General features: G+C 36.5%; 1 protein-coding gene across 1 annotated transcript; it reads right to left on the bottom strand.

Annotated features, from left to right (window-relative positions):
- Positions 1–13,759: 13,759 nt before the first annotated feature.
- On the bottom strand, positions 13,760–14,250 carry LOC113187371 (dolichyl-diphosphooligosaccharide--protein glycosyltransferase subunit KCP2). Its single transcript, XM_026395138.2, has one exon. It carries the CDS (start codon positions 14,200–14,202, stop codon positions 13,789–13,791), a length of 414 nt encoding a protein of 137 aa, XP_026250923.1. The 5' UTR covers positions 14,203–14,250; the 3' UTR covers positions 13,760–13,788.
- Between the last annotated feature and the right edge of the window lie 1,318 nt (positions 14,251–15,568).

Below are 15,568 nucleotides of genomic sequence, written 5' to 3'. Positions count from 1 at the left end.
TTAAAGGTAGTATAAAAATGAGCACCTTTGTGTCCCTGATTTAAAGAAATTTATTTCTTCATTTGGCAGATTGATTACTACAGTATTTGGGACTCCTTTATTAGGATTTCTCTTCTAGTGCCACATTTTTATTTTGATTGAATGCTCTTCTTTATCTGTTGAGATTATCATATGATTTTCTTCCATAAGCTATTTTAGTGATGAATAATATTAACTAATTTTCTTCTGTTAAATCAGACTTTCATTCCTTGGATGGATTCTACTGGCTCAAAATATACTCTTTTTTTTTTTTTACATTCCAAATTTTTTCTGGCAATTTTTATATTTATTTTAATAGATAAGAATAAAATATAATTGCCCTTTCCCTCCTGCCTTGTTAGGTTTTGATGTCAGGATTTTATTAGACTCTTAAAATGAGTTGAGGGGAATTTCTCTTTTCTTATATTTAGGAATAGTGCATACAAGGTTTAAATTGTTTGTTCCTTGAGTATTTAACAAAACTAACCTTTTATTTTTGCTTTTCCTTTGTGTGTGGGGGGGCATATTATTTTTGTTACTAGAAGATTTAAATTCTGAATTAAGTTTTTATTCTTCTAGAGTCAATTTTGGTAAGTTATATTTTCTAAGAATTCATTTCACATAAGATGTTTAATGTATTGATATAAAGTTGTTTGTAATATTTTCTTATTATCTTTTAAATGACAAAAGCATCCACAGTTATGTCCACTTTTTGTTCCTAATATTGCTTAATATTTGTTGCCTAATATTTTCACCTTCTTTATTTTGTTCTTACTTGAACTTACAAAGTTTGATCTATTTTGTTAGTGTTTTTAAGAAGCCAACTTTTGTCTTTGATGATTCTCTGTATACTTTTCTATAACTTTAAATTATCTCTGTATTGTTTTTCTATAGCTATGTGACAAATGACTGCAAACTTAGGAGCTTGAGTGATACCCATTTGTTATCTTATGTCAGAATGTAGGTTAGCTGAATCCTCAGCTCAGGGTCTCACCAGGCTAAAATGGGGTTATGATTCTTGCTGTCCTCTTCCCAGCTCACTGGTTTTGCTGGAATTCATCTCTTTATGGTTATGATTTTAGCCCCCGCTAATAAATGAACACAGTATATCTGTCCATCTATTAAAATGTTCCTTAATGTTTTTTTAATGTAATTTTCAATCTTCTCATAAAGATTTACACATCTTTTTGCTGTTGACTGGAGACCATTCTGAGCTTCTACAGACAAAAGAGTTCTTTGCTGTGTGGCCCCTATAAGCAGTTCACACAATATGATTATTTGTAATCTTCCAGGCCAACAGAAAACAGTAATGAAACTTAATTTCTTGACTTCTGTCTCTAACCCCTAGAACCTCTTTGAAAGGGCTCACCTAATTGTCAGAACCATCTGCACTCAACAGAAGGGGATTACATTGGATGTGTGAACAAGTATTCAGAATTCTTGAGTCATCTTGGCACTTTTCCTACCATTAGTTTATTTATCTTTTTAAAAATCTTATGGTGGTTTTATTCTGTGGTTTTCTAACTTCTGAAATCAGATGCTTAGTTGATTCGTTTTCTAAAGTATTTTCTAAGATTCATTATGATTTCTCTTTGTGTGTGTGTGTGTGTGTGTGTGTGTTTAAAAATTTTATTTCAACCCTTTAAAAAATGTTAAAACAACAACAACAATAAAAAAACCAAAACAGGGCCATGAGTGTAGCTCAGTTGCCTAGCATGTACCAGGCTCTGGGTTCCATTCCCAGCACCATATAATAAATAAAGATGTAGAAGCAGTTGTTAGCTTGCAGGCTCCAATAACAGGCAGTGGGCTGGCTTTGGACCAAGGGCTGTAACTTGCCAAGCCTTGTTTTACGTTGTGAAAATTGGCAAAGCATAATATAAGAGCAAGGACAGATATGTGTATGAGATGGTAATGCAAATAATATTTGATAAAACTGTATGGGTTAGGGAGAGTATTTAGAAAGCACCGGAAACATTGCCTCGTACATAGTAAGTGCTCAACAAGTGATACTGTTATTAGTGCTGATGGATAGATGAATACAATGCTGATTGACACGGTTCATTATGATATTTCTTAATGAATTTGCTGATACTTTTCTACTTTTCTCCCTATAATTCTGTTAATACTTGCCTTAAATTATTGAAAACATGTTATTGTTGTGCATAGCAACTCATAACCACTGTATGTTTTTGATCCATTAACTCATAACTATGTAAGATCTCTAGAAATTTTTGATCTTATTATACCTACCTGTTAATGTGGTATAATTTTCTATCCTAATGTTATAAGTTTTATTGTTTCTTTTTCTTTTTTTTATTGATTGTTCAAAACATTACAGAGCTCATGATATATCATCTTTCATACATTTGACTCAATTGGGTTTTGAACTCCCCTTTTTACCCCAAATACAAATTGCAGAATCACATCGGTTACACACTCACATTTTTACATAATGGCATATTAGTGACTGTTGTATTCTGCTACCTTTCCTATCCCCTACTATCCCCCCTCCCCTCCCCTCCCATCTTCCCTCTCTACCTCCTCTGCTGTTGTTCAATTCTCTCCCCCTTTTTTCCCCTCCCCCTTGTCCCTCACATCCTCTTCTATGTAATTTTGTGTAACATTGAGGGTCTCCTACCATCTCCATATACTTTCCCTTCTCTCTCCCTTTCTTTCCCCCCATTCGTCTTTGTTTACTGTTAGTCTTTTCCTCATGCTCTTCCTTCCTGTTCTGTTCTTAGTTGCTCTCTTTATATCAAATAAGACATTTGGCATTTGTTTTTTAGGGATTGGCTAGCTTCACTTAGCATAATCTGCTCTAATGCCATCCATTTCCCTGCAAATTCTATGATTTTGTCATTTCTTAGTGCTGCATAATACTCCATTGTGTATAGATGCCACATTTTTTTATCCACTCATCTATTGAAGGGCATCTAGGTTGGTTCCACAGTCTAGCTATTGTGAATTGTGCCGCTAAAATCATTGATGTGGCCGTATCCCTATAGTGCGCTCTTTTAAGGTCCTCAGGGAATAGTCCGAGAAGGGCAATAGCTGGGTCAAATGGTGGATCCATTCCCAGCTTTCCCAGGAATCTCCAGACTGCTTTCCAAATTGGCCTCACCAATTTGCAGTCCCACCAGCAGTGTACAAGTGTACCCTTTTCCCCACATCCTCGCCAGCACTTATTGTTGTTTGACTTCCTAATGGCTGCCAATCTTACTGGAGTGAGATGGTACCTTAGGGTGGTTTTGATTTGCATTTCTCTGACTGCTAGAGATGGTGAGCATTTTTTTCATGTACTTGTTGATTGATTGTATGTCCTCCTCTGAGAAGTGTCTGTTCAGGTCCTTGGCCCATTTGTTGATTGGGTTATTTGTTATCTTATTGTTTAATTTTTTGAGTTCTTTGTATATTCTGGATATTAGGGCTCTATCTGAGGTGTGAGGGGTAAAAATTTGTTCCCAGGATGTAGGCTCTCTATTTACCTCTTTTATTGTTTCTCTTGCTGAGAAAAAACTTTTTAGTTTAAGTAAGTCCCATTTGTTTATTCTTGTTATATTGTTTCATTATGTTTTAGATAGGTCTCTTATCAACAGCATATAGTTGGATTTTTAGAAAGTCTAGCAACTTGCCTGTTAATTGGAGTTTTTGTCACAATATATTTTTGTAATTACTGATATAGTTATTTCCAGAAAATTATTTGTATTTTAAAATAGTTATACCTGTTCTATGTTTATTTTACTTTCCTTGCACATATTATTTACATTAATTTAAAAACAATTCTATTATATTTTTCTCCATGATTTTGGAAACTGTTTACCCTATGTTTATCAGTTTTTAAATGATTATACTAGATATTTAGCATTCAGGTTATTTTGTTAATATGTAAATTTAGTTGGCGCTTTATTCTCCTTCCAAACTCAGAACATCTAAAGTTTTAACCACCTCTGCCAACATATGCTATCTTAAATTTTAGTTCTTTTTGAAACCCCACATCATTATTTTTAAACCCTTAGTGTTATCACTTTTCTTGCTGTTCATTTTTCTTTTACCACTTGAATAATTTTGCTTCTTCTAGAAATATATTTTTCAGAATTTCTTTGAGAAATTATAGGAAATAAACTTTTTCAATTTTAGATTCTCTGAGAAATATCTTTATGTCACCTTCATTGTGGAGCATAATTCTCTTCAGTACATAAGTCTAGGTTGTGTATTTCTTAGCATGTTGAAGATATCATTCTACTGTTTGCTGGCTTCCATTCTGTATCTTTTTAGATGCTGTTGATACTTATTATTTGCAGAAGTTATGTTTCATAAAGTTACTGTAAACACCGAATTAATGAATATTGAAGAATAATATTCACAGAAAAAGGAAGCGCTGGGTCCTCTGAGCCTCTATTTACAGTGTTTTTGTCTGCTGATCAATACATAATCTTGTTTTGTGTGCCTTGCTGTTTAAAGACGACCTTGTGTAAAATATATTGTTGATTCATTAACATTGAACTCACAACTAACAGCACTGTAGCCCATGCATGAATGATGCTTCTCCAACACAGGTATCTTCTCTGTAAGGCATAGCTTTGTAATCAGTATTCTTGTGCTTTGGAACATGAAACATTTCAGCACTATGCTCAGGGGACATTTTATACAGCAAAATCACCAACAAAAGCACAAAAGTGGGGGAACTGTGGCACTAAGTAGACTGGGAAAGAACATGTGTTTAGAGATCTGAAGCATGAAGCATTGGCTGGGAATGTGCATGTCCAGAGACTCAAATACTTGGCCACTTTGTGTGTGTCCCTGAATGACTAGTAAATTCCTGAAGGTATTATTTGGTAATATCTAATAAATCTTAGCAAGTAGGCAAATTTGCAAACATAGAATCTGTGAATAGTGAAGAATAAATATAATTGGTCCTTTTTATTTTCAAGTTGTGGTGATACTGCAGTTTCACTATAATAGTTTATGTATGGATTTTATTTATTTCAATTTTTCTTACTTCTTTTGTCTTCATAAATCTGGGGATTAATATCTCTCATTGGTTATTAAAAAATGCCCATCCAATCCTTCTTCAAATATTCCTTCTCTCATTCTTGTTCTGGAACTCTATGTAGACGGTATTTTTATTTTTTTTTTAAACCTTATTGTCCATGACTCTTAACTTTTATTCAGTATCTTCCTTCTCTTTGTCTTTCTTTATTGCTTTGTAGATTTGTAGATTGCTTTGTAATTTTCAGTTTGCTAAATCTTTCTACAGCTATACCAAATCTGCTGGTAAAGCCATTATTGAGATTTAAATTTGTTATTTTAATTATTGTAAGTCCTAAGTCCTTCTTTATACTTTTTAAAATTACAGTTGTTCTTTTGTATAGCCCCCTTTTTGCTTATAATTTTATTCTTTTCTATTTCTTTAAATATCATGCATACAAAATATTGTAATTTATATCCTATGTCCAGTAAGTAATTAGCACTATCAAAAATTTTAATTGATTCGATATTTTTTCTAGTTCATAATCATGATGCTTTGTTTACTTATCTATTTTGTGTTTTCTTAGTTTCCTTTTTATAACCATTAGCCCATATTCCTTGGAAGTTTATTAGTGGTGGTTTTTTGAGGCCTGGGTTAAAGATGTGATTCTTCCATGAGGATTTAGTTCACTTTTCCTAAGTGTCTGGGGATCATTTTGAACTGAATTGGGAGTTTGAAAGCTTTGGGGGCCACATAGATAGTGTGAATTTAGGCTGAAAAACCTATATGAGGCCCAGATGTGTATCGAAATTCTGAGGAAATATTTTTCTGTTTTACCTAACTTAAATATCTGAGACAGATACCCTTTTTCTGAGTTTGTATCTCTTAGAGGTCACAGCTTTATCAGTAGAGTTTTCTATTCAGTGTTTGAGGTTGAGTATATTTGACTTTTTGTCCCCAGTCTTCCTACCTTGGGAACTAAGAAAACTGAAGCTCAGTGCTCTCAGGCTACAGCTCATTTGATTGGGATTCCTTTTCCCTCCCTCTGTTTTCTTTGTTGCTTGATCCACACCTTCTGGATTTTTTTTTAAAAGCAACATGGTATTCTATCATTTGGTTTCATAATCTATTAGATCCAAGAAGTTTAGGACAATTTTTTTCAGAGTTATTGTCACATGCATACACACTAGATTAGTGTTTTGAAAGCTGCAAACACTAGGAATAAGAGTAGGAGGAAAAAAAGAGATATTCTACTCTGTGTGAAGTTTTAAAAACTGTTTTCATTTCAAACTACAAAAGCAGTATGTGTTCATTGCGACAGGGCATTAACATAGAGATGCACAAAGACAAGAATAACAATCTGTTTCCCCGGCTCTTTTCCAAGTAGCCAATATCTGTCATTTCAGATATATATTTTTATTTAGTTCTATCAGTTCACAAAATCATATGTAAACATATACACAATATAGGTTTTATTTCTTTTTATTACCAAATAATGTATTTCCACGACTTGCCTTTTCACATAAAAATTTTTCACATCCATTTCTCCAGGTCAGTATATATAACCTAACTCTGTATTAGCAGCATAATATTCTGTAGTATTCTGTACCCTATTGCATTCAACCATTTCCCTGTTTTTAAGGAGTAGTTTCTTTCCCCTAGATTTTTTTTTACCACTGAGTATAGGGAAAGACTGGCAAGGAATATCCTTATTTTTCCAAAATAGATTCTTTTGGATCTAATCTGTTTTCTAAGAGATTATAGGGATTTATGAGAATTTCCTTTCCTCCATATACTCACCAGCAATACATATTATCAGTTTTCCCAATAGGTGCCAAACTGGTGGAAATCCATCTCATTTTTCACTTTTTTTTACAAGGACTTATACTTTCAGTAAGGTTGAACATATTTTCATATGACTAATAGCCATTTGCACCAACTCTAACATGCAAAGCTTCAAATACTTTGTTCATTTTTCTATTAAATGACTTGATATTTACCTGAAAATTTCTATTGCTCTTTGTAAGTTAGGAATTGTACTCTTTTGTCTGTCATATATATTTCAAATATTTTCATTTGTTATTTGACTTTTAAATTGGAGTACAGAAAATTTGAATAAGCTCTATTGAGCTGTAATTTATATATGTTAAAATGGACCAGTTGAGTTGAGTTTTGACAATGGGTACTGTTTTATTATCAGCACCCCAATAATGGCATAAAGTAATTCCATTATCCCCAAAATTTTACACATGCTTCTTTGCAGTGAATCATCATCTCCCAACTCTAGCCCCAATAGCCTGTGATCTTTTTCTTTGCCTTTTCTGGAATTTTGTATAAATGGAATTATGCAGCATAGAGGGTTTTGTGCCTGTATTTTTTTTCACTTAACATATTACTTTGGGTTCATTCCATGTCATTGTATAGCATGCCATTGTGTTGATTTTTAAAAATAGCTGAATAGTGTTCTCTTGTATGAATATTCCACAATTTGTGTATTCATTCACCACTAGAAGTATATTTGGATAGTTTTTATCTAATATAAATAAAAATGCTATGAAAAATTTAAATACAAGGCTTTGTGTAAATATGTATTTCTTTCTCTTGGGTACCTTTCTAGGAGTGGGGATGTGGGGTGACAGAGTAGGTATGTGTTTAACTATATAGAAATTGGCAAATTATTTTGCAAAATGGTTTTATCATTTTGCTGTGCATTCCAACCAGTGATAATGGCAAATTCCAGCTGTTCCACATTCTCCCTACATTTGTATCATTGGTATTGTTTTAGTCATTCTGTTGGGTATGTAGTGATATCACGTGCCTTTAGTTTGCATCCCACTGATGACTAATGATATTTGAGCATTCTCATATCTTCTTTGGCATTTTGTTTATTCAAATAGTCTCCCTCTTTTTGTTTTTGTTCTTCTTGTTGAACCACAAGGATCTTTTTTTCTGAAAACAAAATCTTTCTCAGATACATATTTTGCAAATGTTTCCTGCCGCTCTGTGGGTAATGTTTCCATTTTCTTAACAGTGTCTTTCAAGGGCAAAAGTTTTTAAATCTCACAAAAACCAATTGATGTAGTTCTTCTTTCATGTTCGTGTATCTTCTTTAAATAGTCTTTGTAAAGCTGAAGATCACAGAGTCTATTTTTACATTTTTTTCTTTGAGAGGTTTTATAGTGTTGGTTCTTAAATTTAGATTTATGCTACATTTCATGTTGATTATTGAACGAAAAAAGTTTCTAAACATTCATTAACATTCTACCATTTTTCAATTCAAAACTATAATTTTTCATATGTGCATAGACATGAAAAAGTAGAGAAGAGTACCTATACACCAAAACACTGATTTTTTTTTTAACTTATATTATCAACAGCAAGGTTTCTCTTTGTTTAGGAGACAACTTTACGAATCCACTTATAAAAATAAGATTAAGTTAAAATTAAACATTTGAAGATACCTAAGGATATATTGAAAACTTGCCAGAAGTTCTTTGGTTTTTATTGGTGAAGTTATTCAGTCCACAGGCATATCCAATAAAAGGACAATCACTATTGTATGAGGCTTGGGTTTAAAAAGAGCTTAGGTTTTTCTGGTGGATTTACTGCCTTCCAGAGGACCAACATAACTTGTTTTGGCTTATGTATTTGTGTCCCATAGAACAGTGACAGCTAACAGGAAATACTAATTAACAAAGTAGCATATTTTAATCTGTGTATGTTCATGAATCCAGAAGGTGAACTTTTGTCCCTTTGAGAAACTTCTAGAAGGAAAAGTTTCGCCAAATAAAGTTCTACACAGATACATTTTAGCATCAGAGACTATTTTTAAGGTTAACTTTGTGATCCTTAAGTAAAATTTTCATTATTTTGGGAGAAGTATTCAACGCCTTGGGGACAGCGATAGAATGTATAAATCCACATTTAAAACTGTTTTTCTGAAATGATTATTCAGAAAACAATCTATAATTTTATAAAATACTATTTTTTACTTGAAAATGTATTTAATGCATGGACTTAAAAAACTTCAAGTATGTGAAATCCTTAGCAAATTCAGATTTGCATCCCAAGAGAATTATAGTAGATAAATGACAACTCTAAGTTTCCTTTCTACTTACTCTTCTTTCCTGTCACCCTCTCAAATCAAGACCTGGATGCTAAAATTGTTCTTATTTTCTTGCCCTTCTCCAATAGCCAGAAAAACGAAAAGAGGTTTTAAACATCCCCCTTTCTGCTTACAAACCCTTCAATGATTTCCCTCATCTCTTAGGGCAAAGTCACGTTCCTTAATAGACCCCAGAGCTCCAGCCATCGCCCACCTTCACAGCTGTCTTTCTTCACTTTTCCCTGCCCACTGAGCCCAGTTACTCCAACCTGCTTCTGTTCCTTGAAGAAGCCGCTTCCCGTGCAAAATCTTTACATGGTGATTTCTTTTGCTTGGAATAATACCCTTCCCTCTTATGGCCTGGCTGACTCAAGTCTCTTATAAATGTTATTTCCTCAGGGAAGGGAAGTTTTTTTTCTAAAGCTCTTTGTGTTCTCTTCCTTCTTGGTAGTATTTAAATAATTGTCTAAGAATGGGTTGAATAACAGACTCTCTACAAGCTGTCCCCGCCTGGGCACAAGTTTCTTGTAACTCTATATCAAGATTGTGTTACTCCCACCTAGCACAGTGTCTTGCACAGTGGAGATATTCAACAATTATATATTGGATGAATGGGAGATGAATGCAAACTCAATGTGTTCCATAAATACTCCTAACTTCAACAAATGCCATCAAAGTTAAGGATATAATCCTAGATGTAAAAATGTGAATTTTAGCTATGTGTAGATATTTATTTGCTGTAGAGACCGGTGTTAATCTCTGTAATTGCCCGAGTACATTGAGAAAATCATTGACCATCAACTATCCATCTGGAGAGAGGTCATGGGCAATGAGCTGATGATGTCTGCCGGGACTATGTTCCTGTTGAAAGCTTTTATCAACAACTGAGTTGAGAACGTTGGTATAGTGTTCATTTAGACTGATGGGAAGCTGAAGGGATAAGTCATATGCCTGGTGACATAATTAGTGTCCAGAAGGATCTCGTTCAGGTTAGAAAAGGGAATGAAGTAGCAACATATAACTTAATAAAGGAAAATTCAGAATTATTTGAGCAAATATAGAAAAAGAAATGTAAGAGCAAAACGTGACAAGCATAGAGATTTTAATTGACTGGATGAGTCAATAGAATGCATATTTGTCAGAGACATTGATTTGATGTTGGGCTCTTTTAATAGAAACTATGTGTCAACAACCATTGAAATCACTGAGCATCCCTGGTCAGACCACCCTTGCTGTACCATGTTCAGTCCTGGGGGGCTGATGTGCAGGGAGATATTGACAGCTGCATTGCCATGGTGATTCCAAATCATGTCCTACAGGAAGAAATGAAAGGTTTAGAGATTCTTAGTTAATGAGGAGTTGAATTTGGGAGAACATAATAAGGTTGTTGAATGAAAGGCAGGGACATTAGACTTGTTCTCTCAAGTCCCAAACTGAAGACTTGGGACCAACAGGAAAATTCCAGGGACGTGGATCTCAGCTAAATTTCAGGAGCTGTCTATCAGGAGAGTGGGCTATGTAGAATTCCACTTTACTAAAATTAATTACACTTAGACGGGAAAGGGAGAAACAAGCTTTGTGAAGCTCTCTGTCATTTCATAGAGGACATTTGAGGGTGGTAGAGGCCTTTTTTCCTTTGTGCAGATTTAAACTCTTATATGTTTGGTTTAGACCACAACATGTTTGGAGAGCCAAGCCAGAGATAAATGACTAGTTAAATCAATTATTTTTAAAGATCTCATCTACTTCATCAAGAATCTCCTGGTCTATCCTAACTCTTAGAGGCAAATCCTATTTCTCTTCACTTTTGCCACAAATGCCAGGGTAGAAACAACAGAGTGGAGGTGGAAAGAATACTAGTTGTGTTGTGGTGTAAACTAATCAATAAGATCAGTAAAAGTATAAGTTATAGGTTACAGATTAGTAAAAAATATATAGATTATAGATATAAGATTTTGATAAGTGAGATAAGATAATTATAAAGCAAGAACTGTCATAGGTCGAAGACTCCATTTTGCTGCCTTCTATTAAAAAAAACTGTTGCATGACCCATTTCTGAGAAATAGAAATGAAAGCTATCTTCTTATAAAAATTGTTTTTCTGTACTTTGTATCCCACAGAATGTACCCAACTCAGGATATGGTGGTGGTCATAGTGAGCTACATCTGGGTTTGAGTATATTTATGGATCTACATAACTTTGAAATAGATTATACCCCTGCTCAGCTGAAACTCAGGATACGGTTGTCTAACAAGTGTTTGGACCTGAGATGAGTTAAGCTAACTGCTTTTTTTTTTAACTTGCTTGCTTGCATGATGCTGAGAAAAGCCCCTGAGCTGTGGTTTTCGTCCTTAAATTCCCAAGACACAGGCCAGGAGGTTGCTGTTCTCCCACAGAGCTTTAGTCTCTACTGGTGGGTGACAGTCCCTGGCCAGGTAAATAAAGCTTTCTTTGATTTGAATTCGGACTTCTGAAGCAGCTCCCCATAACAGTTTGTAGAGTAAGTTCACGCACTGAGTAAAACTTGGATAGTCTGCTGCTAAGGCCCCTCATCATTGAGTTTCTGTGATTCTAGTGGAAGGTACAAATAATCTAGTCATTAGGGGGAAATGCATAAAGATCTTACACTATTTTGGAAGAAATACAAAGGAGAATTATAACAATGATCATATTCTACAAAGCTGTTGTTCATAATCATGACAGTCAACAAGCATGCACAATATTCTACCCCAGAATCACTGCATGTCTTTTACCACCAAGGAAAGATTGTAAATGGGCCAGGAGTGAATTCTCCCTTTTAGAAAGGGAGTAAAAGATAAAATCAGGAAGTGCATCTCTTCCTGATGATATCCCTTATTTTGGAGTTTTATGTGAATTCACATGATTGAGCATATTATTTTTTATGAAGAAACCAATCAAAGGTTCCTGAAAGGTGATGTATGATTAATTGAATTTTTTTTTTTTTTTAAATTTTCTTTCTTCTCTCTGGTTTACACTAAAAACTTACTTTCAAGAAAGGAAGTACATATAGACATGGTTGTTCATCAACTTTATGTCAGAAGTTAAAGTGCAAATGTCCTTATAAAAAGGCTAATCCAAAGTAGACAAAGTTGGGGCTGGGACTGGGGCTCAGTGGTAGTGCACTTGCCTGACATGTGTGAGGTACTGGGTTCAATTCTCAGGGCAACATATAGATAAATAAAAATAAAGGTCTATCAACAACTAAAAAATATTTTTTAAAAAGTAGACACATTGATGGTACCCATCACTAAAGGAAACTGTGCACCTAGAAGAGAGTTGTTCACTCTCTATTAGGAAATAATAAACTCATTGATTAAAAGTGCATTTTCCCCTAGAGGTTATACTTCACTAGAATTTTGTATTACTTTAAAACATATGGTCATGACAACTGGAAAATAGCTAGAATTTTAAAACAAGTATTTTTAAAAATTGGAGTTAGGTAAACATTTATTAACTGCATGGCTATGGACAAATGATATAACCTCTCCATACCTAAATTCCTTCATTCATAAGATGAGGATAATACCTGCCTTGCACAGTTCTCATGATAATGAAGTTTAAAAATGTATAAAAGATCCCAGCAGGCAAAACACAAGCACTTAATTAATAGGAGCCCTGGACAGAGTTGTGGCCAAGCTATTGTCATAATATAGGACACAGAGCTATGGCTTCTTGGAATAGCTACTGAGACACACAGCTGAGGTATTAACTTTTGGAAGCAGGAATGGAAGCTCCATTAACGTCACACTTTCATGAGGAAAAGGTATATTAATTCCAGTCACTTCTTTGATTAGTACCTTCATGATATAAAGGAAGTAACATTAGTGTTGGAAAATTACTTGAATTAGGAATTTCCTCATTGGATTTCATTTCAGTTAAGAGTTATGGACTATGAGTTAGATTTGCCAAAAGCTTAATTACCCAGGAATTAACAGGAATTTTTGTGAACAACATTGCTTCTGTCAGGTTACTGGGTATCATTTAGTACCAACCTGCTATCTCGGACCACATGATACTGCTCTATAGTAGTGGCCAGTGGGTACTATTTGGAGTCCCCATGTACTAAATCATCACTTGCCCTCTGGTTTCTTGAGAGAGTCAATGATGCCCAACTATTGGGAGCACAATGCTAAGAGAATAACACTAAAATGTTTCTTTGAATACATCTGCATCTTCCAGGAAGAACAGCTAGGATAGAAGCAAGATTATGGTTAAGTTACATAAAGTGCTTAAGATATGACCCTGATAGAAAATCCATAGGAATTAAAAGGTTTATCATTTTGGCAGAAATTATTTGGCATTTGTCACTGGCAAGATAACAAGAAGCTCTGTTTTCTCTTCTAAGAAGATATTCTTTGCTTCAGCCTTTCTCTAAACTTACCCCTGAGCCTTTGTTTTGCATCAGAATTTGAAGGAACAGACTCAGTATTTTGCATTTAGTTAATTTGGTGAGTTCATTGTACTCTCATCCTTGGGTTATTAAATAGTTCAACAATAAATGTTGCGTCATTGTTGAATATGTAACATGCATCTCATTTGAGTTGCATTTTATAATAAATGATAATTATTTAGTATTTGCATAATATTTTGAATGTATTTTGGATTAGTTCTTATTATTTTTTTAATTAATTTATTTTTTTTACAAAGAATCAACTTTATTAGACATTTGTGGTTAGTTTCTCTTCTTGCCCTTGCCGGTGACTTTGGCTGGTGTGAGGACTGGAGCTGTGGCCTGGTACAGAGTAGAGGAGATCTTGTTGATGTAGTACAGACCAACCATGGAGAAGATGAAGCAGGTGGTGACACAGACTCGGTGGATGAGGCCAGATGCAAAGAGAGCCAAAAGGAGGCAGAGGAGGATCTCAGGGAAGATCTTTGCTTGGAATCCTTTGCCAAAGACCAGATTCTCCAGATTATTGAAGGCTGTGAGAGAGAAGACGAAAAGGCCGGAGCCCAGCAGGCCCCCCTGGATGGTGAGCCACTCGGTGGAGGCCAGCTGGCGGCTGTACATCTGCATCCCTGCGAAGAGCAGCAGGGACAGGAGAGAGGACAGAGCCAGCGAGGTGCCGGTACCCACCACCATCATGCCCCTGCAGTGGGTCGGATCCGAGCCTCCGGCCAAGAAAGAGGAGAGCCGACTAGTTCTTATTAATAATAAGTAGTCAAATACATAACTGGGCTCCATGGGCAAGAGAAAAATAAAATTTGGACTTTTTCCATTGAAAAGTGCAGGCTAAGGAAGACAGAAAAATACATATGTTTTTGTATATGTATGTGTATTTGGGATAAACACGTCCCAAGTGACAGAATTGAAGGTCAGATTAATTGACCAAATTTCAAGTTGCACAGTGAGCCAGATTAAAGTTTCTCAGAAATCTGGGACCCAATCTCATCTGGACTTTTGTGCCAAGACAAGATGGGGCTGTGAACAGCCTAGGCTCCAAGAACATTCCACCCTGGGAGGAGAGGCTTGTGTGAGCTCATGGGGCTTTCCACCCTGACCGCCAGTTTTTTGGCAGCCATGAAACACCCAGTAGCAAGTGAAACCTAGCCCTTAAGTTATCAAAGACTTTTTCGTGAAAATATTTGGCTCTAAGTAGAAAGGTCACTATTTTAAGGGTGACTCACATCTTGAGGTCAAGTGGAGATGACGGGTGGGATCCATGCACAGATCTGGCCCTTTCAATTGGGGGCACAGGGGTAATACAAGAGGGTATAGCTTGGAAGGGTCCCGAATTGGGAGAAGCGTTATGTGGATTGGGAGAAGCGTTATGTGGATGCTTCCTGGGCAAGAAGAAATGAGAGGCGATCCCCTCTGCTTTCATAACCCTGGGAAGTGTCAAACGATAAGGTCACAACGAAGGGTGTGGGTGTGGACGTGCAGCGCGGAGAACTGTTCTCATGCCTTCTATGAGAAAGAGGACCTCACTTCTGGGCCACCTCACCGCTCTGCCCCGCACACCTTTTGGCTCAGACCCATCCCTGTCCACATTCTCTTCTGTCCCCGAGGCTGCCAGCCGATCTGCAAGCCCTTCTCCAGACACCCACTTCTGGGGAGGCTTGGGGTTCAGTTAAGTCAGATACTGAGGTCGCTGCGTCGGATGCAGGGCTCGCAGAGTGGGAGGACCCGGGGCGCAGCCGTGGTGGGTGCGCCCTGCCAAGAAGGGCGGGGGAGACGGGGCGCGCGCGGAGGAGGAGAAGGAGGGAGTAGGGAGGGCGTGAGAGCGAGTGAGACACAAGAAAAGGGAGCGCGCCTGCCGCCGCCGCCCTCCTCGGAAGAGAGGCTGGAGTGAGGCTGTGCGAAGCGCCGCATTTCAATGAGGACCGGCCAAGGCACATCCCTGCACTAGTGGCCGCAGCCGAGACGCCCGTGCTCCCGCAGCTGCTGCCGCCCAGCCCGGCACCGACGCCGCCCCCAGCCCCACAGCCCCGCAGCCCCAGCCGCACCCAGC

The sequence above is a fragment of the Urocitellus parryii genome, chromosome 2, assembly GCF_045843805.1.
Source record: "Urocitellus parryii isolate mUroPar1 chromosome 2, mUroPar1.hap1, whole genome shotgun sequence".
In the NCBI taxonomy this organism is placed as follows: domain Eukaryota; kingdom Metazoa; phylum Chordata; class Mammalia; order Rodentia; family Sciuridae; genus Urocitellus; species Urocitellus parryii.
This window is presented reverse-complemented; position numbering and strand designations above follow the sequence as displayed.

Coding starts and splice junctions, on each gene's coding strand:
- LOC113187371 (XM_026395138.2), bottom strand. CDS start 14,202: ATGATGGTGGTGGGTACCGGCACCTCGCTGGCTCTGTCCTCTCTCCTG.